At 30.6% G+C, this 24,398-nt stretch overlaps 2 protein-coding genes across 2 annotated transcripts in view; one reads left to right on the forward strand and one right to left on the reverse strand.

The window, feature by feature from the left end:
* The window catches only part of agt (O-6-alkylguanine-DNA alkyltransferase), a 595,014-nt gene that overhangs the window by 544,492 nt on the left and 26,124 nt on the right, over window positions 1-24,398 (reverse strand). The gene's annotated exons all lie outside the window — the stretch shown is intronic.
* LOC148238286 (uncharacterized) lies at window positions 559-3,402 on the forward strand. The gene is made up of 5 exons (XM_088188529.1): window positions 559-908; window positions 978-1,151; window positions 1,218-1,458; window positions 1,532-1,693; window positions 1,769-3,402. Exons 1-5 carry the CDS (start codon window positions 669-671, stop codon window positions 3,322-3,324), a joined length of 2,373 nt encoding a protein of 790 aa, XP_088044655.1. The 5' UTR covers window positions 559-668; the 3' UTR covers window positions 3,325-3,402.

A 24,398-nucleotide genomic window follows, 5' to 3' on the forward strand; every position in this document is an offset into this window, starting at 1 on the left:
CACTACCGGCACTAAATAACACAATAATCGTTTTTTTATCGTTAGATTAATAATATGTAAAATCAATAGTCGCAAAGTTTGGCAGCTATAATTGTCCCAAATATAAAAAATATTTAGATTTTTGCTACGTATTAGAATGTTGTATTGTATTATTTATGCTTGGTTTTGCCTTTTGGATAGTTTTGAATATTTTCAACAGGATAGACTTATTGTAATGTATATATAATTATTATATTTTTAAATTATAATTATTTTGATTTGGCGACGAGGGGTGGTATGTTAATTACATGTTAGAATTATGGGGTCTTAATTATATTTTCACAACAAACATTACTGCAGTGGCTCAATCTGTGTCTAATTGACACCCGTCGGCAAACAATATTATTAATATACAGTGACCATCTACACTGATATTAAAATTATAGAATAATAAATAAGATAATATTATTTAAATATAAATAATGAATAAAATATAGGTAGGTATAAATAAGCTTTCTCAATATTAGGTAAATATATATAAAAAAAAATTACCCGCAAATAAAGTTGTTAAGACCGAGCGAATAAAATAAAAATAAAGAAACGTCAATGACATTTGTCCCGGCAGTCTTGTTATTTTATTAAATTAAAAGTATTTATATTAATCACACTTGGAACGAAAACAAGTTCCGATGAATTCTAACGTCAGATCTAAACGCAAAACGGTGAAAGTCAAAGATGAGAAACAGGAACAACCTTCGCAGTCGGGAGAGCCCGAGGAAGAGAAAGATCTGACTTTTTATATTAAAGATCGAGTGGAACTGATGCGGCAGGTTTTTTCTATTATGCGCGATAGAGAATTACTCGCAATGGCTCCAGATTGTATCCGCGAGTTAGGTATCGGTGGAATACAGGAGATCTTACTCGACGAGGTAAGATAATAATAAATTAATGAAATTAAACAAACCTGATTATAAACATAAAATTGTAATCGATCGCAGGTGTTGGGTATTAGTTCTAAAAGATTGAATTCGATTCTGGACGGATATCCGTGTCCGTCGGATACGGAGAGCTCGGACGAATCGGTTAACAATCCACTAGAAACAATTTCATTGGATAGTATATCTTCAGATGACGATATATTAGCGCAACAAGATCCACAATCGAAGAAAAAGGTATACAAATTTATCTTGTTACAAGTTATCCATAAATGTTTACTATTGATGTTTTATTATTTATAGCATTTAAAAAAGAGAGTGTCTAATAAGGATTCAAAGAAGAAGAACAAGGTTGGACAAAACAGTAATAATAAGGACGATTCTAAGATCAAAAAACATAGAAAAGAAAAAACAGGCTCCAAAGAAGCCAACAAAAAAAATCCAGAAGAAGAAAACGCTTCCGGAATGACGGTTTTGGAACTTCTGGAACTACAAGCTCGAGCTAGAGCCATTCGTGCACAATTAGCAGCTGTTGAAATTAGAAGTTGGTTCGGTTTTTAAAAATCAACGCTTTCAAAGCGATAATAAAATGTTACATGTACGTTTACCTCTCTCAGATACTTCAAACGAAGAAGAAGATAAAAACAATCGTTCGCATACGACGTCCGTTAGTGACGCAGACGAAGTTGTAATCAAAGAAGAGCCACCGGATATTGTAGAAATACATAGCTCTTCCGACGACGGGGAAAATAGTAAAACTAACGAAAAAAAAAAGTCGGGTATGCTTACTATTGTATATATTACTAGTTATTTGCCATTTAAACTTTGCCACTTAAACTTTGAATTGGTTTCAGATGTGAACGAAGAAACTAGCAACGATAACGTGAGTAGTACACAAAATTCCATCGCTAAAGATCTGCCGAGAAAAATTAAACTAAACCGAACAAATTTATTGGTTTCTATCACAAATTCGCCTCCGAAGAGTAATTCAGAGGAGCTCGCTTCTTCATCTTCAAAGACGACCGATAACGAATCAGTTAAAAAGTCTTCTAAAATGATCACAAGTGCCTCTTCGACTTCAAAGACAGTCGTAAAAGAACTCGTGGTCGTTAAAAATAAGAGTTCGGAATCGAATGCTAGTAAACATACATCAGATCACAATAAGCAGTTGAGTGACGACGAAATTATGCTCGAACTTTCAGATAGTGAGAAATTCGACGTATTGGAAAGTTTGCATTCTCCCAAGCCTGCCGAAGAACGTGTAATAAAACCGATTATAAACCGTGTCGAACCCAAAACTGACGATGAACATATTTTAACGATAGAAGATCTACGAGAGACTGATGATAAAATAGTTGAGAAAAACATACTATCCGACGAAGACTACGAACTTGTGTTAATAACGAGTCCAAAAATGCAAAATACCAAAGAAGATTGTGTTATATCCGACGGAGAATGTAGTACCGGTTCGATAATGAACGATAACCCTGCACAAAGACAATTTAGAAAACGAAAGCATAGCGAATCTGATAAAAACAGTACTAAATCTTCGGATATAATTCAAATCGACGCGATAACTGAAATTAACGAAAAGATTGAATTAAAAATCGACAATCTTATGGTAGACACTGACGTTTCGCAATCTAAAGACACCGAAGACTCCATATTCGAAATATCGGACGATTCGGACGACGAAACATCGAACGTTCTCTCCAAAGAGCCGACTAGAGAAGAGATCGAAGAATTGAGTAGAAAGATCGATAGTGAAATAGATCGAGACAGTTTAAATATATTGGAAAATCATCTGTCGATCGATTTGAAAATAAAAGGCGGCGTGGTCGAAGATAAGAAAGTCGAAGAAGTATCTTGGAAGTCTCGGTGGTTGGAAAGCAGCAAGGTTAAAAAAGTCATGGCGACTTCTAACTTGTGTAACGCTCTGCGGAAGAAAAACAAAGAGCTCAAGAAGAAGTTAGAGAATAAGTCCGTCGAAGCGGTCGCCGCAGAAAATATTGTCGCTCTCGAACCTGAAACGATTTCCAAAAAGCCTAGTAAAGAAGAGAGTTTCGAGGGATCCGTGAGCCATTATCAAACGTTGCCGCCTTCCACGAAATATACGACTCCTGTCAACGAGCCCGATGAAAAAGCATCGAACGAAGAGTCGATGAAAGCTGACGCTAAGCAGCTCATGAAGATGTATAAAAAGCTATTGAAGATCAACAACGCAGAAGAGGGTTTAAATAAAGCGGTGAAAGTGAAAAAGCACAAGAAGGATAAGAAGAAAGATAAAAAGGAAAAAAAGAAGAAAAAGGCAGATAAAGTAAAGAAAGTCACAGAAGCTGAAGAAACTGTCGCTGTAGAAAAAGTTACAAAAAATAATACCGCTGCAAACGTAGACGAAAATAAAATATAAAAATGTATTTATTTATGTATGCTAGCATTGAATTGGTATTATATGTCTTAGGTAAATGTAATAAATTATTTATATACTTAATTATTTTTATTTTTCAACCATTTGTAGTCCAATCGCAACAATTAAGCTTCTTACCTATTATTTATATATCACTTATTTAGGGTACACATTACCTGAAAAAAAGAACACCAAGAATGTTTCGCTCTATTCTTTTAAATAGTATTTAGTTAATTATTAATTATTCGAGTGTTACAAATATGCAAATGTTCAAAGAAATGTTATCTTACAACAATGTCGATATCGCGCAATGTACTAAGTTCGCAAATGCAATGCAGGTAGTAGAAATTTCCAGCTGTAATGACGAAACCTTTATTTTACATTTCAAATCATTCAAACGTCGAGCGACCTAAGAAGCTGTCATTATAAAAGTGGGGCTGGGCTCCTGGAACGCCTCGCGCCAGCCCTGCTTATACGTCGTGTTTTAACAGATTATATTAAAAAAAAATAATCACATTTTTATAATTAAAATTACAAGCTTAAAAATGTGCAATAACGATAATTTTGTGAATAAATTTGTTTCGAGGAACGAACCAAAATAATTGCATAAATCACATAATGTGTTTTGAAGTTTTATAATTAGAGGAGAAAATCGCAGTTACATGACATAAAACTTGATTTTCTAATTTTTCGGCTAAGTTCGTTAAACAACCTAATTCGCTTTATTGTTTCAAAATGGCGTCTATGTAAAAATTGTTACTTCACTAAATTTGAATAAAATTAAAATTAACCATTTTTTTAAAAATCGAAACTAGAAAAAAATCAAAAATGTTCTACAATAGATATTAAAATAAAAAAACTTTTTTTCACACTTTTATATACAGAAATGTATTTAATTCTTGTGGTCTTTGCCGGACGGATTTTTATTAATATTTAAAGTAATGATTGCCTATCTTGTGTGTCGGAGTCGTCGTAAGTCATCGGGCATATATTTTTAATACAAGCTTCGTTAAAAGAGCTTTCCTAAGAAACTTATTATTAGAAGCATTTATGTTTTATATATAATAATATATTTTCATATGCCATTTTAATTAAGTGCATTATTTTTTATACTTATAGCTAGCCCTTAAAATTTTTATTTGATAATATAGTTTTTAATTTTAATGTAAATAAATCTTCTTGATTTTGACAAATTTATTCAAGCGTTTTTGCTATCTAACGATATAAACGTAGTAGTTAAAAATAAGAAAATATTAATGCTGATAATCTAAAGCTTTAAAAAAGAGTTTAGATGCGCTTATTCGCCCGTTCGTATCGTTAGCGGGATTTACATAGGTTATTAAGTATTAAAGGGGTTTCGTTTCTACAAACAGCTAAAACTTCCCAAGGGAATCTCACCCCTCGCCGATAGACGTATACACAAAAAAGCAACCCGCTATTATTATTAAACACACTAAGTTTCGCTCGGGGTAAACTAAGAATGTCTAAAATAAATTGAAAAATAATCTCATGATCCATGTACCGCTTGGCTTTATGGCGTAAATATCTAGTATATGTAAATGCTTACACCTGACCCCCCCCCCCCCCTAAATGACGTCCCTGCAAATGTTGCGTCAACATTAATTTGCTAGGCTTGGTAAAAGGACCATAAAACTATTTGTGTTCCTCGTAGCTTAGTCGGCGTAACAAACAAACAACTATGCGTATCCGAGAGGACGTAGATCCGAAGCACTTGTATCAAAACTGTTGGATCTACTTACAAAAAACATAGAAATGTTCGTGCCGGATATCTCCACTGATCAGATTCAGCATCCCTGATGTTTCGTATGCGAAAATGGAAAAAATGTCTAGCCGTAATACAATTGCTTACGAACTGAGAAAATCAGATGACTTTGGCATACAAATCAACGATGCACATCTGGTTTGAGGTAAATATTAAGAAATAATATGAACCGTTTTGATCGTTTCAGCAGCTGATTATTGAAGATGTCTGGTGAGTGGTATACGAAACAAAATCGGACGGATATGGTGACGGGTGGCAATTAGACACAATCTCGATCCACTGTCATTAACCTAATATCCCGTCTACTGCTCTTGCCTGTGAAGTCTAATACTGGAGCACTTGCCAACTCATCTCTGGCAAAGGCCATCCGTCTGCTCAATAATGAGCATTGAGATATTGACATTTTCTCGTGCACATATGAGGATTTGGTTCAGTTCGTATGCGACAATGCTCACATGTTGAGGTGCTTTGTGTCTGTCCTCACCAAAATTTAAAAAAAATCCGATATGACATTTCCTTTTTTTATATAAATAAATAAATATGGTAAGCCTAGTTATAGGGCAACATATCACCTGTTAACCCCAAAATTAAAAACTCGCATCTTGTCACAAACGACCCATAAATTAAGTTTTAGATCTCGCTGCCGTTCTAATTATTATTTAAATGTATCTCAAATTCCTGGTATAATGAAATAATACGCTTTAGACCAGGTCTCGACAACCTTTTTTGGCTGCGGGTCAAAATAATTAAAATGTGAGTATTAAAAAGACTATTCGGGTCAGTGAATATTTTTGGTCCTAACAACCATATATGTGGTCTAGTCGTGACATCGTAACACGTTATAAAAATGATATTTGCAGAACTGGAATGGGTCACTTGGTGACCCGCGGGTCATATGTTGCCGAGCCCTTCTTTAGACGTCACGTAGGTCAAACCAGTGTAAAAAATCTATAAATACCTATTTAGCCAGTCGGGCGAAGCTGAACTATGATTTTGAAAATATATTTCATGAAATAATACATTTTTTGATATTCAATTGTTGAATATTAATTGTAATCATTGATTTTATGCTATTTTGTCGTTGTTGTTGCTGTTGCATAGCAATGCCACCAAAACTACAAGATATTGCTCGACGCACAATTGCATTGGAGGAAATCTTGAATTCACTCGATTTAGCTGCATTGCACTCACACACCAACAATTTTGACTCCCTGAAGAATCCCTGTTTTTCTCATGGTCAATTAAACGTTGCATGCTCCCGTGCAGGAAAACCAAGCAATTTGTTTGTACATGCGCCAAATGGAATCACCAAAAACATCCTTTATCCCAGAGCATTGAAATGATCTTGAAGGTAAATAATTAATTCATTTTAATATATTTAATTAAAATAAAATGAATATTGTACATTTATTGTTTTCGTAAAATATCCAGATGGCGATAAAATTGAAGAAGAAAAAAGAACACTATCTCATTTTAATTGAATAAATGAATTGATATCGAACTTCAATTGTACGTATTTAATTCATATACATACATACATATATACCTAAATTTAGTAATAGCGAAGCATTGCGAGGTCCGTTAGTATACTATAAACAACAATGGTCCTAATTTGGACCCCTGTGGTACACCGTGAAATATTATTTTTCTCTTTGGAATAAGTATAATCTATTTTAACTTTTTTAATGATTTTTAAACCATTTTAAAAACATTTTACTTATACCTATAATCTTTTGTTAGTTCGTTTATGTTAGGTTTGGGTTTTACCAGTAAATGGACGTTTCGCAACTGTAAAATTGAGTTTCATAGACATTTCATTCGCATCTATCAATTAAATTATTATATATTTTTGCTAGTAAAATCTTTAGTAGACCTTTTAAATAAAATTATAAAAATAATCCTGCCAGATATTAATATTATATATTTAGCAATTATACTTTAATAGATTAGTTAAAACCTTTAAAAATAATTATAAATCTTTTACCTTGAGATTATTCCAGATATGTATACTTTGATCATAATCTGAAGGATTCGCTTGAAAAGGGCTGAAACAATACGAGGAAAATCATGGTAGGGGTTGTGGGCGTGTCTTATAGGGGGTGGGTGTGTCGGCACAGCCCCAATTGTGCAAGCCACGCCCCTACGACGCCGACGACCGGCGCCAAACGGACACGACCACCCCAACGGTACACAGGTGAGAAAAAACACTTTTCATTCGCGTTTACCTGAAAAATTGTGCACGTCACTATAACCGTACTTTTTTTTATAAATACACAGTAAAACATGTTTCTGAAGGTTTACAAAATATGTATAAAAGTAAGAACTTTCCATTCGCGATTGAATATTCATAGGGGAAAATATGATTCGGATTATTTGCAGCTCTTGCCTATTTATATCCATTCTTTCCTGTCCATACTTTTTATTGTATCGTCCTTCAGCTTATGCCAGGGATTGTTAAACTCTCAATCTAAAATTCGAAAGTCATAAATATATTTTTCTAAGTACCATATTTATTTTAATGAATTAACAAATAAATTTCCTCTTATTCTCGATTTTGTAAATTTATATGATGCACGTTTGTTGTGAATAAATTTATATTGTATTATTCTTTCTACAGATTTAAAATTTCAGTTAGAAGATGTAAGAAATTTTCAATTACTCATATAAATATCAAATGGAAACAATCGCAATATATTTGCTTTACTATTTTTTAATTTACAATATTTAAAGTAGCTGTAATAAAATAATTGCGAAATAATAACGCAATCCTTTTACTTGTATTTACCAGTAAATTTAGATGCGATGTGATATCCATTTATAATATGTTAAAACTGATTCATCTTCGATTTATATATTATTTCGTTAGAGCAATAAGCAAAACGCTTCCACATACTTACCGTATAAACCACATTAAGGAATAATATGCTATAATCTATACAGAAAATAGGCAGCATTTAACAAAAGCGTTTCATCGTTTTACCGAACTCACCAAGTTTACGGACGTGTTTTTCTAAAAAGGCGGATGTTTGAGAATACCAATTCTTTTGACCGATCAATGTAGTTTTTCATGATTGTTTATTATTAAACATGATTTATCACACTCATACTATAATTTATATAAAGCTGACTATTAATTTTGGAATCATTCAGTTATTATGTGAATTGATATGAAATTCTAAAAAGGTGCATATTTGAGAATACCAATTGTATTGACTAATCAATGGATTTTTGATCTGCTCTTTAAAAGCTGTAGAGACGCAGTGAACATGATTTGTCACACTCAATTGATTTTTGACCCATTAAAACCGGAAATATTATGTGGACTTATAAGGAATTATATTAATGTTTTTCATCGATCTATTGTCAATCAACGTATTGTTTCCATATGTATTTTATTACTGTGTCCTGTTTTTTAAAATAGCTTGAATTCTTATTTTAGATTGTATAAAACTGGCAATAACTCATAATTAATAATTAAAAACTGGAAACCTGAAGTATGAATTTTTGAGAATTTGCCTGATCAATGTATTGTTTCAAATGTATTTTTATTGGTGTTTCCTGTTTCTTAAAAAAGCTTAAATTATTATTTAGCCTGTATAAAATTTTTTACTTATTTAAAACTTATAATAATATTTAGTGAAATGAAGTTCTTAAAAAGTGCATACTTGAGAATAATAGTTGTTATAATTTTTTTACCATAGCAAATAGTTCTGCTTTTATCACGTGGTTTATATTTATTGCATTTAATGTATTAACCTAAAAATAAAATTTATTAATTATCTATATACTTTCACAATGATAAATTTAGAAAGTATTTTCGTTATACGCATACTTTTTCATAAAAATAGATTATTATAACTGATAACTTTCACTATTTTTTAACGAAAGCATGACGATAATATCGATTGTATATACGTGTCTTGACTTTAGAGGCTATTATGTAGCTGTACCCTAAATATTCCCTGTTTCTTACTTATGAATATTGATGAAAGAAATAGTGCTCCACATATTATAAGATATCAATTTAAATGAGCAATATAAAAAATAATTGTACCATAAAACAAATTGTTTGTGCATTACTGTGGGACAGGTTAGGCGCGAGCGAGCATTGGTCAGAATAGTGAACATCCCATGAATAACTCTCCGCAACGAATTCTTTTCCGTAGATAAAATCTTAAGATTTAAAATAAATAAATGCACAAATCGTTTCATGGAACATGGAACAAATTATTTATTAAAATAAAAATATTTCTTAAAATAATTCTTTGTTATATATCACATATATTATAAAAGTTATCTCTTTTGTACAATGTTTTTGTTCATTAAATTTATTTCAATCACTACTATGAATATTGACTAAAGAGATCATCACGATATTCGTCTGTGAGATTAGGAAAATCTAGGAAAACATAATCTGTAATGACTGATTGAAATTATAATTATTATTAATTCCGATCTCCTTGACACGATAGAATTCATATGGAATTCGAGATAATCTTTCGGATAATAGTCACCGACTTATATTATATCGTGCTTATGAATATTGCCAAAATATGTGTAAATTTTGAATTATTTCATATATTAAAATTTGGCCTAAAAAACGCTTGTTCCATTTATTAAATAAAAAGTCATAGTATTTTAGAAATTTTACTAAAATAAAATACTTGAAATTAACATTAAACAAATAATAATAATGATATATTCAAGAGATTATCTGACTTATTTTAAGCTGATTCTTGATAAATGACACCAGTGATTCAATTAGTGATTGACTTGTTATATGTGCCCACCCAATTCACGTTGGGCGACCATCCTATAAAAACAAAGGATAGTATAAATAATATTAATGAATTTGAGGCCATTAGTGTTTTTTTCTAGATGAGCTGTGAAGCTTTAATGAGCTTAAAAAGTTTTTATGTTAATTTATGCCTATTGATAGTAATGGGTTTCGAAAGACAGTGTGGCTATTGTGCAAATCTCAGTATTCTGCCGATATCTAATGCATATTATTGAAAGCTTAACCAATATTTTTTATTTTGGTTAATATATAAAAAAATGACTTATGTGGTAATCCATAGTATATTTGATTTTACCTTTTAATATTATTATTCTTTTCAATACATATATACATAGGCTAAGTTCATAAATTGCAATGAAATGCCATATAAATTTATTACTATCTTTTACTTGAATAATTTTTAATCATTTATTATTGTTTTAGAACAACTATAGTTAAACTGTTTGGTATATGTGATTAGTAAATCTATTGAAACTTGTTAATTGTATAATATTATTTTAGAGGCTAAACAATAATTTTATATAACTAACATTCAAACTGATGAAAAACGATTATCACATATTATTTCCTAAACGCTTTAATTGTTAATTTGATTGCGTAATCCCAACACAAATAATGATTATGGATATAAGTCTACTTGTTGAAAGGCAACCCTTCTCCGAGGGTTGGGGCATGACTAGCCTCTTTGCAGATTATCAAAATTTGATACAATGTTAAATGGTTACATCACCTTTCATTACGTGTTAGGGTCGATCAATTCCGATTTAACGCAACGTTCGGGGGTAGCTTTTGTTTGACTTTTATTTCGAAGGGGAGCGAAATTAAAATTAACCTTAATTTCAACAAATCCATAACATAGATAACTAATAACAAAACCATATGAATCTCAAACTTTGAAAGACTAACGGTAATTAGCGAATAAATTACAACGTACACTCTATTTGAAGTTGTGAGATCAAGTCAAAGATGCTCAGTTTGCTTATGCGGAGCGTGTATCACTATAATAATTTATTGTATTTAATGTATTCCTTTACTAGATGATGATGCTTGCTCATTTGTGATTGAAATTGATATCTTTAAAAATCGGTATATTATATGTTCCAAATATTTTTTAAATGTTGCACAGCTTGCACTTTTTGCGAAATAAACCGACATATTTTTTTGGTTCAGCTCCAACGAATTTATTTTTTAATTTTCCGTTGTAAAAATATCTATTAAAAATATCTAAAATATACGTATAAGTGCAAGTGTTAACATATAAATATTTTGTCAAATTTAGTAAGTAAGAAGGATACGGTGATATTTTAGTTACACTCAGGCCTGCCGAGAGGGAGTAGGGAGAGGGGACAATTCCCGGGGCCCATTATCCTAATACAACACAATGAGAAAATTCATGTTTTTTTAAAATTACATGTGCTTATTTTTGTAAAACATAAAATTATTGCTATTTCTCCTATATATATATATATATATATATATATATATATATAACCCAAGTACCGACATACGGTTGTACTTCTTTATTATTAAATTACACATATGATAAATTAATAAATAAATAAGCTAAATTAGTATTTATTAAAAGAAATTATAAAATTTTCAAGTAGCTCAAAAATTAAGACATTTTTCCAAAAACTAATACTCTTCAAGTCTAACCTCTATAATTTTTTTTTTTTATGTGACGGCAAAATAATATATAAACCTGTTCAGAAATCACAAGCAATAGACAACACTTAACAAAAACATTTTATTGGTCCGCTTTTGCCGAATTAGTCCATTGTACTTTTTAAAACTACATATTTGTTAATTTATAATTTTTAACACAAAACCATTATTTTTTACTTGCTCTCCTAGATTATGCCTAATTTATGCACTGGTTCCTTGGTATACAATTTAATTGTTAAAATACTTGACTGATACTCCAACGTGCGTCTTTCTTTAAAGGCGTACATTTGAGGATACCATTTCTTTAGATCATTCTAGGCATATTTTTTATTACTGTTTCATGCTTATTATTTTATTTAAATATGTAATTTGTATTAAACTGAAGTGTATTAGGCCGTGTAATGAAAAAAAATACATTTATTTATATAAAATATTTATTTAAAAAATAAGCTTTTTCACAACACAAATATTTTGAGTTCATATATTAACCCTATTAAACAGTAATTTACTAAGATGATAAATAGTAATTATAATATTAATTACAATCATTAATTCAGTTTTTACTCTCGGTAAACAATTCTTTATAGTCTTATATCTCCAATCTATTTGTCATGTTACTTCAATATTGAATTAATTGAATGAATATTTTTTTGCTAATAGACATTATTTGCATTGTTGCCGTTTCGTGTAATTGATTCCCGAAGATGAGTCCGTCGTTTTCCAATTTCCACAATTACATTAGTGCGGCCCATTGTGTACATTGTACTAATTACATACACACACAATGCTTTCGTCTGCCCCGCCACCTAGCACAATGCTTCCATTGTTGTCGACAAATTAATTAAACGCAAAACATACAAACAATCCCCGTGTAGAGCTTTTGTAGCAAACGCGCAAACATACCTACGTATATATAATATACCTGTGACATCCGGCTTAGCCCGGGGCCAACATATAACGCTTGATATTCGTCTATTGAAAATTAACTAGACATGTATCGAAATGCACATAGCTTGAAACTTACAGTTCAGAAGCAATGACACATTCGCGTTTTTTATCTCGTAAGAAGGCAACCATAATCAATTAAAAATAAAATCAACTAAGCGTACATAAAAGCAGTGTAAGTCAAACAAAATTTTAATTTAACCTAATACATTTTTATATTTGAAAAGTATTATTCTAATCCTATATATTTAAGAACTGCTTAAAAATAGTAAATCTTCAATCGCAGCTGACTTCCAAGGGTCTTCTCGTTAAAACAAATCTCTATTTATGATATGGTCGATTTTGTTTTTCATAATTACGCCTTTGACATATTAATGTAATATATACAAGGCCGTGTAGCGCAATTTTTTAGTATTTTACTATAAAATTCCTTTTGTGGAGATAAAATTTTCAATGCAGTGTGAAAATTTGAGAGTTTTTACTCACTTTGCTGTGGCCACTCAGCGCAATTTTTTTAAGTCGGTCCTTCACTGCCGTGGAATACCACAGCTAAAGAGCGTACGGATACTGTACGCTCTATGTGTTGTATAATATTTAATTGCTGAAATTAAATATTGTGTAGCGGTACACCATTTAGTTTATGAGTATATTATGTATTTCCCCAGTGCTTATTTTTATTGTTTAATTTTGCAATCATAAATTATCATTTTAGTTGTAAAAATAATACTAAACGTCTGTTTCTCACTGTCGTGAGGTAGCGCAGCTAAAATGCGTTCGCGTACTGGATTCCTTTTAGCTGCAACTTCTTTTACTTTAAATTTTATTGTTTCAAAAATATTTTTAATATATAATTTTTTATATAACAATATATTTGAAACATAAAATGGTATTTCTACAATTCATAATTTTATTGCTATTTAGCGATTATGTTGGTTCAGCTAATATTATAATTAAAATTCACTGAACCATACATCGATACATGTGTTAAATTCTTTAGGTTATTAAGAAGCAATTGACTTAATAAAGAGTAACAAAGAAAAAATAGTAATTGACATAAAGAGTAATAAATAAATAATAAATCTAAATTTATTCCATGCAACATTTTTTATTATATAAAGATGGTATTAGGGTTATATTACATTAAAGTGCAACAATATTTAATGTTCATTATAAATCAGAGCCTAACGTAATTTTTATAAATAGCTTATTTTTTCAATAATATAATATTAAAGTAATAAAATATAAAGGTTTGTTTAACGCGCTTTTAAAATGAAACATGTAAACGACCATTCCCGCACTTCTGCATTTTTAAATATTATTAATCAATATCTATTTGAAAATCTGATTTTAAAGTTCTGATTTGAAAATACGTAGTATTTTCAAATCAAAAAATATCTATATATTATAGATAGCAATAATGAGTAACATTTAATTCCCATCAGCTCAGAAATATGATAATGAAAAATATGTTTTTACCTGCTTTAAAAATATTATAAATTTTGAGACCTTTGACTCATTTTGTTTGAAAATCTTTCTTGCGGTTTGAAAATACTAAATATAAAGTTAAATTATACCATTTTCTCTATTAATACAGTAAGGACATTTACATTATTTATTAAATAATATTTTGATTAAACTATTTCGTAAATATTTATATTTTTTACATATTTATGTAATATTAACCAGGTTGATTTTTAAGGGTATTAAAATAAAAGTTGAAAGATTTATTAAGCGGTCGAAATAGTTTGTGCTGATCCTGACTGTGCGCTTCTTGGTCTTTAACTAATTTTATTGTCTTTAACCGTCATACTTACAACTTGTTCTTGATAATTAAACAACGTCACAAATCGTTCGCTCACAAGGCGATCGCTCATACGATAATTGCTCACACGCATCTTAAGGAAACGTAAGTTTTTTAAAGAAAGTTATTTAATTTTAATACACGATCATTGCGTACAAATTATTGAGACTTTCATCGATGCCCTTGCCTTTGCCTTTAATTACCTTAACCCTTTCCAGTCCTATGTATTATACAATCTTCCTGTAACCAGTTGCCAGGTGAGCAATAGTCCGTTAACCGATAATAACGTTTCATTAAACAGTTATAGAACAATCAATTAAGTTTTTATTACACAGTACTATAGCATTTGTTAATTAAAAATATTTTTTTACAGAAAAAGTATTTTATGGATTTTCTAAATGAAAATTGCATTTCCATCTTTGTTGTTGCCAACGACAATAATCTTTATTGCGATATATCATTCACTAATTCATAAATATTACATTCTATGATTTATTTTGTTGTTGTTGTGAAGACATTTGGGGAACTTAAAATTATTTTAAATCAGTGTATTTAAATAAGTTATGATTAATATAAGATTAGAGCTATAAAGTAGCTATTCGGGGGCGTGATATCCAAGAGACGTAGGTTCTTTGGTTATACAGCATCTAGATGCTGCGGTCACTGGCAGTCTCTGCAAAAAAGCCCTCTGATTTTCTAGCCTTAGTGCGGAGCTTTTTATTAAGACCTGAAAACGTACACTCTATCTGTAGTGACGATCAATTTTACCCCTAATCTTGTAAAATTCTGTACCAGGAATTTCACTCTATTTTTTTAGCGTGATATGTGTTCGCCATATTTTCAAGTTAAAATAAAATATTTTCGTTTGACCACAAAGGTCAACCATGTTTATTTTTAAAATGTATCAAAAAATAATCGTTGATTGCAACACTCAGAAATAACTGATTTTAATGAACTTAGACAATGCTAAATATGTTTTAATATAAGGGTGTGTTTCATGGTGCAGACTTCCTTATACTACTAACATAAGTGTCTTGAGAGCTTAAAAAGCATCGTAAATAAATCTAAGCAAGAAAGGTATGGAAAAATAAAACCATAGTTTACCGACCCACCTTACCTAAAAAAAATGTCCGATCAAGGTCATCCCCAATTAGGAGTGCAAGGGAAGGTGACGACGCGATAATGGTTTGTCCGGCGGGTGGTCACCGACACTGGCAATCAAGCCGAGTGCTCATTAGGGTCGTCTCGTCGGGGATCGAATTGCAAAAATACTAGTGTGCCGGGGGTCGATTCGATTAAACGTTAAATTCACTCTGAAGAAATAATTAGAATTAGTGGGGGGAGCTGTGTACATACATCAAAGGCCGATGTAAAATTGTCATATTGTGAGAGCGGATCGAAAAGGCATTGAAAAGCTGACGACGGGGGCTCATAGATACAAACTTATCGGTGACTTCTTTATGAATTTTGGTTGCCAAAATTGGTTTTGCCGGTACGTCGGGATCGATCCAGGGACCTCCCGCTGGGACTCGTCTGCCACTTGCATTAACCAACAATCGATTACTCGTTGCTATGTGGGTGTAATTTTTTTATATTATTGAATGCATAGTGATTTTTTCTTAGAATGATTTTATCGTATAATGTGCAGTTTTAATATTTATTTTTAAGGAAGCATTTAACTTAATTGCAATCTAAGATATCGTAAAACCAGCTAATGATACTATAAGTTATCATAATGTGATTTGGATAACCCAAAATCAAATCTATAGTGATGTTATACATTAAATTTCTAGCAATGTTTACTAACATATATCTGAAGATTATATATAGATCATTTTCGATAAAATATCAGTTAACGTGTTATTGCTTTGATATTTTTATATATAAATGTTTGATTGTGAATTTTGATAGAGGTATCGGTTTGGTTAATAAGAAAATCTCTATAGACATTGTCCTTGTCTTGTGGTTTTTAATTATTAAAATAAAAACCAGTAGATTCTAATATCTCACAGATTATGTTTTTTTATATTTCCTAATCTCACAGATGAATAATTAAAATAAAAACGAACCAGTGATTGATGTAATAATAGTTAATTAATAAAATAGATGTCACTGTTTTTCAGATTTTGATTAAATTCTAGTGTCTCACTACTAATTTAGTAGTTGTTGATTGTGTTTATTTCGTTGCGCCGGTCGTGTTACGATTGAAAATTTACAATAAATAAATAAATATTGATTGTTTATAAGTGTCTTGACTTGCTAGATAAATTATAGGGTTGTAATAAAATATTACCGTCTCTTTCTTCATTTTAATTTTGATAAAACATATTAATTATAAATTAAGTATGCGCTTATTTTTGCTGTAAAGCGAGAAATTTCGAGAATTTATTTTACACACACTACAATTTAGCTTAAGAAAACACATATTTATTTATTAAAAAATTAAAGTGTAATAAGCCGAGCAAAGAAAAATTTTCAAACGTAGGAATTTAATGAATTTACTTAAATAAAATAATAAGAACAATATTTTTAAAATCTTGTAAATTTGTTAAAATAAATATTCAAGAAATTTTCTAAAATAATACATTTTTGAGCTATTGGATATATTACAAAAATATATTAATGGCTATTTTTATTGTATATTAGTTATAACTACATTTTTAAAACGCAATCATCTCAGTTATACATTTTAGCATTCAATTACAAAATTTGCACTTCCTAGAGTCGCAAGAAATAAGCCACAGGTACGCGGATTGTGGCGCAGATTGGCGTTTCCTCAAGCCGTTTCCGTTTCCTGTCAACTTCCCCCGCAGGAGAGCTCTATTTCCTCCCTCGGCCGACTTTATAATCTGCTTTCGGTATCAATAATCGCTTTTTTCAACCAATAAACATAACACGCTGAAATAAAACATACTTCAATATGACACTGATTCGGAAAATTCTGGCAAAACTCTCTAAAGAAAAGGGGGAGTCTCGACGGGAGACCGAAGCATCCAGAAATCGAATTTGCTTTCTTCCCCTCTTTTCGAGACTTAGTTAGGTAGTTGGAACCTTGAAAACAAGTCGGTTATCGATCGGAGAATGTTAGAATGTATCATCGTTGACCTTATCGCGGTGGAAGCCTTTCCTAATTTAGCATCTTGTCGCCGCCATTCACCTTTGATCAAAATTTGTGGAGAAGTTTCGCGACGGGATATCGTCAAACGGGATGTTCGACACACGCATTCGTTCCGTTACAAAAGAAATGTCCCTTTTTCCTTATTATTAGCTAGGAAGGTAGAAGAGAACGTGCTTTATCTTTTATAGTAATATTGAGAAAACATTTTCTATTTTCTATATTTAATAGAAGATCTAAATTTAGCTCTTAGAAACTAAACAGCATTGAAATCTATACTTTTTTCACAACAGTAGTCCGAATTTAAATAATCTTGAATTGAATTATTTCGTAGTAATACTTTATTTAATTGAATAATAAATATTAATTTTCAGAAATATAATAATAATAATCCAGAAATAAAGCATTTTTTTATTCCAAAAATATTTTGCTACCTAACTCTATTTATTTATTTTAAATTAAATTAATACTTTCGCGACCTAACAGGTTATCCCAGTGCGTCACGATGGTCAAAAACAATACATAATTCAAAAACCTATCAATTTATATCTTGATCGAAAATGCTGATTATTAATAAGCTTAAATAAATCATCTTGCACCAATAAAATCGTCCTAGAGAAAAAGTTTTATAAAAAAAATGATAATAAAATAAAAATTACTAAGTAATTTTTATATCTTAACTATATCGCTATAAAACTTTTTTTTTAAATAAGCCTTGAAATATATCGCATTTGATTATTAATAGCTTAATCAGCCATATAGTTTAAAAATAGTTGCTATTAAAAAATCGTAATTCCGTTAAATAATAGTTTTATATGAAAAATAAAAATGAAATATTTTTTCTAAAAAATTGTTTTTTGTTTAAATTAAAAAGAAAGAAATATATAATTTTATATATATATAAATCTATATGTTTCCGACACGATTTTATTGCTTTTGACGTGAATTTTTAACTACTGAGAAGTGATAATTGTTTTTGCGTCCTCTTATTGACCAAAATTCGGTTTGAATACACTTTGACCAATACTCTTATATCAGAAGTCCGTTATAATGTCGGTAAAATAGCTATCTTACTTTTAAAACAGTGTAATATTGAAGTTTTTGCGCCCTCTTATTGACTAAAATTCGGTTTGAATACACTTTGATCTCATATTAGAAGTCCGTAGTAATATCGGTAAGGATAGTTTTTACAGTATTAAAATATAGTGTAATATTGAAGTGCAGACCAACTATGGGGCAATATACGAGATGCGATTTCTATCTGTACTTATTTTTCCGCTTATTTACTTTTAGAAATGTATTTTGGACTTGACCCAATTAAAATTTTAAAACTATAATTAATGAAAAATATAATAAGTGAAAATGTATTTGAACTTCACTAGTGAAAATATAATATCACTGAAAAATACACATTTACATACATCGCATGTAAATAAATAATTATAATACAGTATGTAAATGCATATACGTATGGAAAAGCTTATATCATATAATTTTAGTGACACCTGCCAGATAAATTATATTTTTACTTGAAAAAATATATACTCACCAGTGAAAATATTTTCAAGATTGATTCGAGACTGTTTTTAAATTTTCTTTGAGGAACAACCAGAGAATTTCTGGTTTAGAATCAGTGACGTCATTTCAGCTTTTTCCTGGAGAGTGCATAGTATTTCATTAACCCTCTGGCCGTGTTCAAAAAAATACATATAAAATCCGTGCGCGGCGCTGTTCTCAATGAATTAAGAAATGAGTTTTTTATTCATAATCTTATCCTATTACTTCATAAAATATACTAAACATGTTAATTGACATCTAAAGTTTTTTTTAATTCATGTAGGTTAGGTTTCGGTTTGAACAGATGAACTTTCGCAACTGTTAAATTGAGTATCATAGACATTTTAGTGCAAGATACACCCACCTGCCACTAAACGGACAAAAAAATTGTTTAATGTCCCATATGGATAGATTATAGATTAAGTCGCAGTCTTTTTACACAATATTAATAATAGGTACCACGGTGAAAATATTTTATAAGACAACCTGATATTATCGTTGACGATGAAAGAAAACAAAGTTTGTGTTTGCACTACGCGCGATTAATCCAGCGAATCTCGTACACAAAGTCAATATGTCCCGATTTTTTATTAAAAAAATTGATTTTATTAAAAAACGTGCCCCGAGGTATGTTTGTTTAATGGATCTGCGAAGAGCGAGAGCCAACAAAGTACCTAGTATCTTCAAGATTTTTATTTCATTTTTCGATGCTTATTACAGAGCTTTTGTCTAGTATGAAATGCGCCGCAAGACGCTGAACAGTCGGAGAACCGGAAACGAACATTCGGAAGAGGCGGCGGTTCTCAAAATGTGAAGTGCGATGCGGAGATGTCGGGGCACTGTGCCGAACGAGGCCCAACAACTCCTTGGTCAAGGTAAAAAAAATAATACTAATTAATCAACTTGTATACTGGTAGAACTAATGCGATCTTCCCACAGAAGTCAAGATACATCTCCCATCGCAGAAGCGGCGACCATAAAAAAAGAACCCGCAGAGAAGGAAAATGAATGTGGTAAGCCACATTTTTATTCTTATACCTACGCGGGTTTGCTTTAGCAGTCAGCGGATGCTTTCGATCAACAATCACAGCAAATTTTCGTAAGACCCTCGCCCCGTGAATAACAAGTAACCCTCACCCCCTGTCAATCACTTTTAACGCACCTTGAATAATAATCGGGGGTAAAAATCATATATGTATATCCGAAGTGCGTATAAAATTTAACAAACATCTGTTTACTAGCAAAAAATTCAGTACTTTGAAAACATGTTTCAATTCGACACTATACTTTAATTGGAAGCATTAATTAATAATATTTCCACAACGTTTACTTTGCAATTTAACGCCAAGTGGTCGTTTTGTGACGGTTTAATTCCCGTACGAACCATTAGTATAATTGGAGATGACTTGCACGAGGATCGCTTGCAACTTTTCAGAAATCGAATCGTTTTTACCGTTCGAATAATATAATACCTGTGTATGTGTATTTTTATTTTACCAGCATGCATATAAATTCAATTCATAAATCATAGCGTCGGCCCCGATGGAAATTTTTCATTTTCAGCGGCGGAAATGGACTCGCTTCCAAATTTCATTTGCTGTTATTTGCCCCAATAATGCCAGAAAGTCTATTTGTCGACTTCCGCTCTACTTGTGTTTATATAATAATGTCATCAGTGACGTAATTGTATTTTATTTTAATATCTAGACGCATTTATTAGCGTAACTCACTAAATATGCCAAGAAAGGGATTCTGTATGGCAGTGTTTTGGCTTAAAAAGTCCAACGTCGATGATTATGGGCGGAACCAGACTCTTTGCTATTGTCTAATACATAACTGCAGAGCCGCCAAGAGTGAACCCATGCCCTTGGAACGCCTCATGACAAAAATAGCGTTTTATATATTTTTTAACATCGTAATATAATTTTTTGAATAAATAATAATAAGTACGAGTTAGCCCTTTCTATACTACAAATAAAAAATTAGCCACCGTTGCGACATATTTTATGCGAAATATTTTAATTAGGCATTAAAAACTATTAAAAATATCTACCTGATAATTAGTCGTAGTTTCTTTGCTGCTCAGTGTTGCCATATAGTGAATTTCCAGTCCAGGTCAAAAGCAATAAAATCGTGCCAAGCGCATGATTATCAAACGTTTATATATTAAGACTTTTTATAACAATATTACGAGTGAGACTCGAATAAAGCACATCTAAACCGAATTTTGCCCTATAGCCATACCAAAATCCCTTCTCAGAAGTCAAAAATCCACGTCAAAAGCAATAAAATCGTGCCGTCACCATCGCAGTGGGAACGCTCGGTATTTTATTGCTTTTGACGTGGATTTTGGACTTGAAGAACTACAGCAGTTATCGTGTCTTTAAAAATAGTTATATCCCATTTACTTATATTTTACATATATACATAAAACAAAAAGAAACGAACCTTTATTTTACTTATATTAAAATATCTTAAATACAACAGTTTAGCCTTATTTTATTTTTTTTGAGTTATGATTATTTAAATTATTTTAAATTAGATGCAGATTTGGATGGCTGATTAAAACTACAATAATTATTATTTAGTTTTTATATGTATGTATATATTATACATACATACATACATAAACTTAAAAACATTTTTAACTTGAATGCTTATTTAAATATCTAATGAAAATTTCTGAAAATATCTATTTTTCATTTAGTTTTTTTTTTAATAGACGCCATTTTAAAATTAAATAGAAAAAGAGGGTGAATAATGAAATTAAATAAAATATTCACAAAGTCCTATTTATGAAAAAAAGTCCTATTTTATTTTACATGTATTATATTTCCTATATGGAATTATTTTTTTCCTCTAGAACTTTTTTTAACAGATCTACGATTTTTTTAATAGCCAATATTTTAAACAAGATAAGAAACTAACGAACGAAAATTACTGTAAATCTTTGCGTTTACTTGGGGATATTGAGCATTGATCAATTTATATTGAAATCAACCAAAAGATTGCCTAACATATTAGACTAGTTTATTATAAAGCTTTATATAATTTTGTGTTACATTTAAAAATAATCTTCCCACAAACTATTCCTGAAACAATCAATATAACCTGACATAATTTTAGACGAAAATATATTTCAGATCGAAATATTTTCGTTAATGAATCTGTGCCCAATTATAAGAGCAAAATCTATGTATTTCCTTGAGAAGTAGCATACGATATATAAATAATTAAAAAATGTCATCTCATACTCAAAATTATTATTTATATCTTAATTTTACATTTGTTAAAACGTTGTTTAGAATTAACAATTCATTGTATTGAATTTGTCAACTCAAAAAGATCAACTCTGCATCTGAATTTTTAAAGCTATTATCTGAGTTTGTTTATCAAATGGCGACTTTTTAAGACATTGAAAAAAAAATTGTAGCTCCGATAAAAAAATCATAAAAAAACACTAAAGAGGTCAAAAGTATTCTATTCTAATATAATCAAATATACACATTCTTTTATAGCTAGAAATTTACCTAATTTTTGCAGCCTTTGCTATTATATCTGGTCCGACTGATTTTTTTAATCTGGGTTCGTCGAAGATATTTTCGCGCTTTGTGCTCATAATCTCGCGCTCCAAAAACTTCAGAAAATAATATTATCTAGTGGCAAGAAACCTTTAGCAAATTTCGATTACCAAAATCAGTCGGACCAGACAATTCTAAAGAAAGAAGTAAAGAGTTAACAAATAAAGCGGTATTTTTATTTGATAATGCTTCTTCTCATTCATACACAAGTGACTTATATTTATAAAATTTATATACCTATGGATTAGGGAGTTCATAATTCTTGTAATTTCAACCATTTGTTAATCATTGATAATATCTAGTAAATTGATATTTATTGTAATATATAAAGATAGAACAATGAATTGAACGCAAGTTTTACTTTATATCCCATTTTGGGTACGTGTCAGTACTAGAACGTAAAACCCCTTACTAAAGATTATGTCAATTCGATAATTCTAACCCTTTCACCGCGGATGGCTTCTATAGAAGTCATCAAGAAAATCGCCAGTACTCATTGGGCACTTAAAAGTGTCATAACCTTTTGAGCCTAATAATATGATTATTAAGTATAATTTAAGACTGTAAATCACTTGAATTTATTGAACCATAATATTTTTAAAACTCCCCCCACATATTAACAAATTTTTAAATAGCGCCCAAAAATATCAGCCGCGGTGAAAGGGTTAATGGTATAAAATATTATAACTTTATAATGCAGAAAGTGTTTTTGTGGATTCTAAATAGTCTGAAGAAAGATCTATAATATGCAAATTAATCGCAAATTTGAAGGACGTATTATTTTCTATATTTACTATAGCAATTGTAAATGGTTAAAAGAATAGTAAATTTATTATTAAAATGTATTAGTATATATCACTCTCGCATAGTCGATTTAATAGGTTTAAAGCTAAGATCTCTGGCGAGCTAAGGTTAATGAGTTGGCGTTATTAATTAATGGCGTTTTGTTTGAGGGGCTCAGCCCTCGCGGTCGCTGCGCCCACCCTACTGGAACTCCGCATGAATGTTTAAACAACAACTCTGTAATGCAACTTCCGATACAGCTTTTGTTTTATGGCAAGGGCTGTGCATCGCCGCGCTGAATTACAAATTAAATTCTGGCCAAACTTTATTCGCTTTCAACAATTAATAAACTCGAAAAACCTTTTATTTTCATTTACATTTGTATATACACCGCAAAAACCACCATTAAATAATTAATATGTAAAAAAATATACAACGCAAATATTGCATTAATCGATTTATTATAGTTTATGCGTTCGATTAAAAATACTAAATAATATAAATAGATACATTTTCCATCCCTAATTCGGGAGCGCCCCGAGGGATGTGCGAAATCCCGGCGCGTGCTTAATAATGTAAATCTGTAATGCGCACCATTTCATTCACCGAAATAAATTCTGTTTTGAAAAATCAAACGCGTTATTTATGTAAATGGACGTGAATTAATAAAGGTAGCAAAGTATCAAAATATTAAAAATATTTCAAACTAATTTGGTGCTAATAATTGTTATTTATTAATGGATTAAATATATATATATGTATGTACATATATATTACATTCATATAAGATTTTTTTTTATTTAACTCTTACAGATCCACCGAGAGCAATTTTCAATATTTTTATTAAGTATTTTATATAACATTATTTAAAACATTTGTGTGACATTTGCTTGACGAATATCTCCGAGGTTGAATTGTGTAACGGGAATATTGTGGCCTTGCGGTGCTCTCCGCTGATATATTTTTTCCATTCAAATATTTATTCCTTGCGTGTTATTTAGGGGGAACCCTTTAGTTTGCTTTGTTTAATTTATCCTTATTGATTAATG

This window comes from Plectrocnemia conspersa, unplaced genomic scaffold (assembly GCF_051122295.1).
Source record: "Plectrocnemia conspersa isolate PC_06_02 unplaced genomic scaffold, ASM5112229v1 ptg000001l, whole genome shotgun sequence".
NCBI lineage: Eukaryota > Metazoa > Arthropoda > Insecta > Trichoptera > Polycentropodidae > Plectrocnemia > Plectrocnemia conspersa.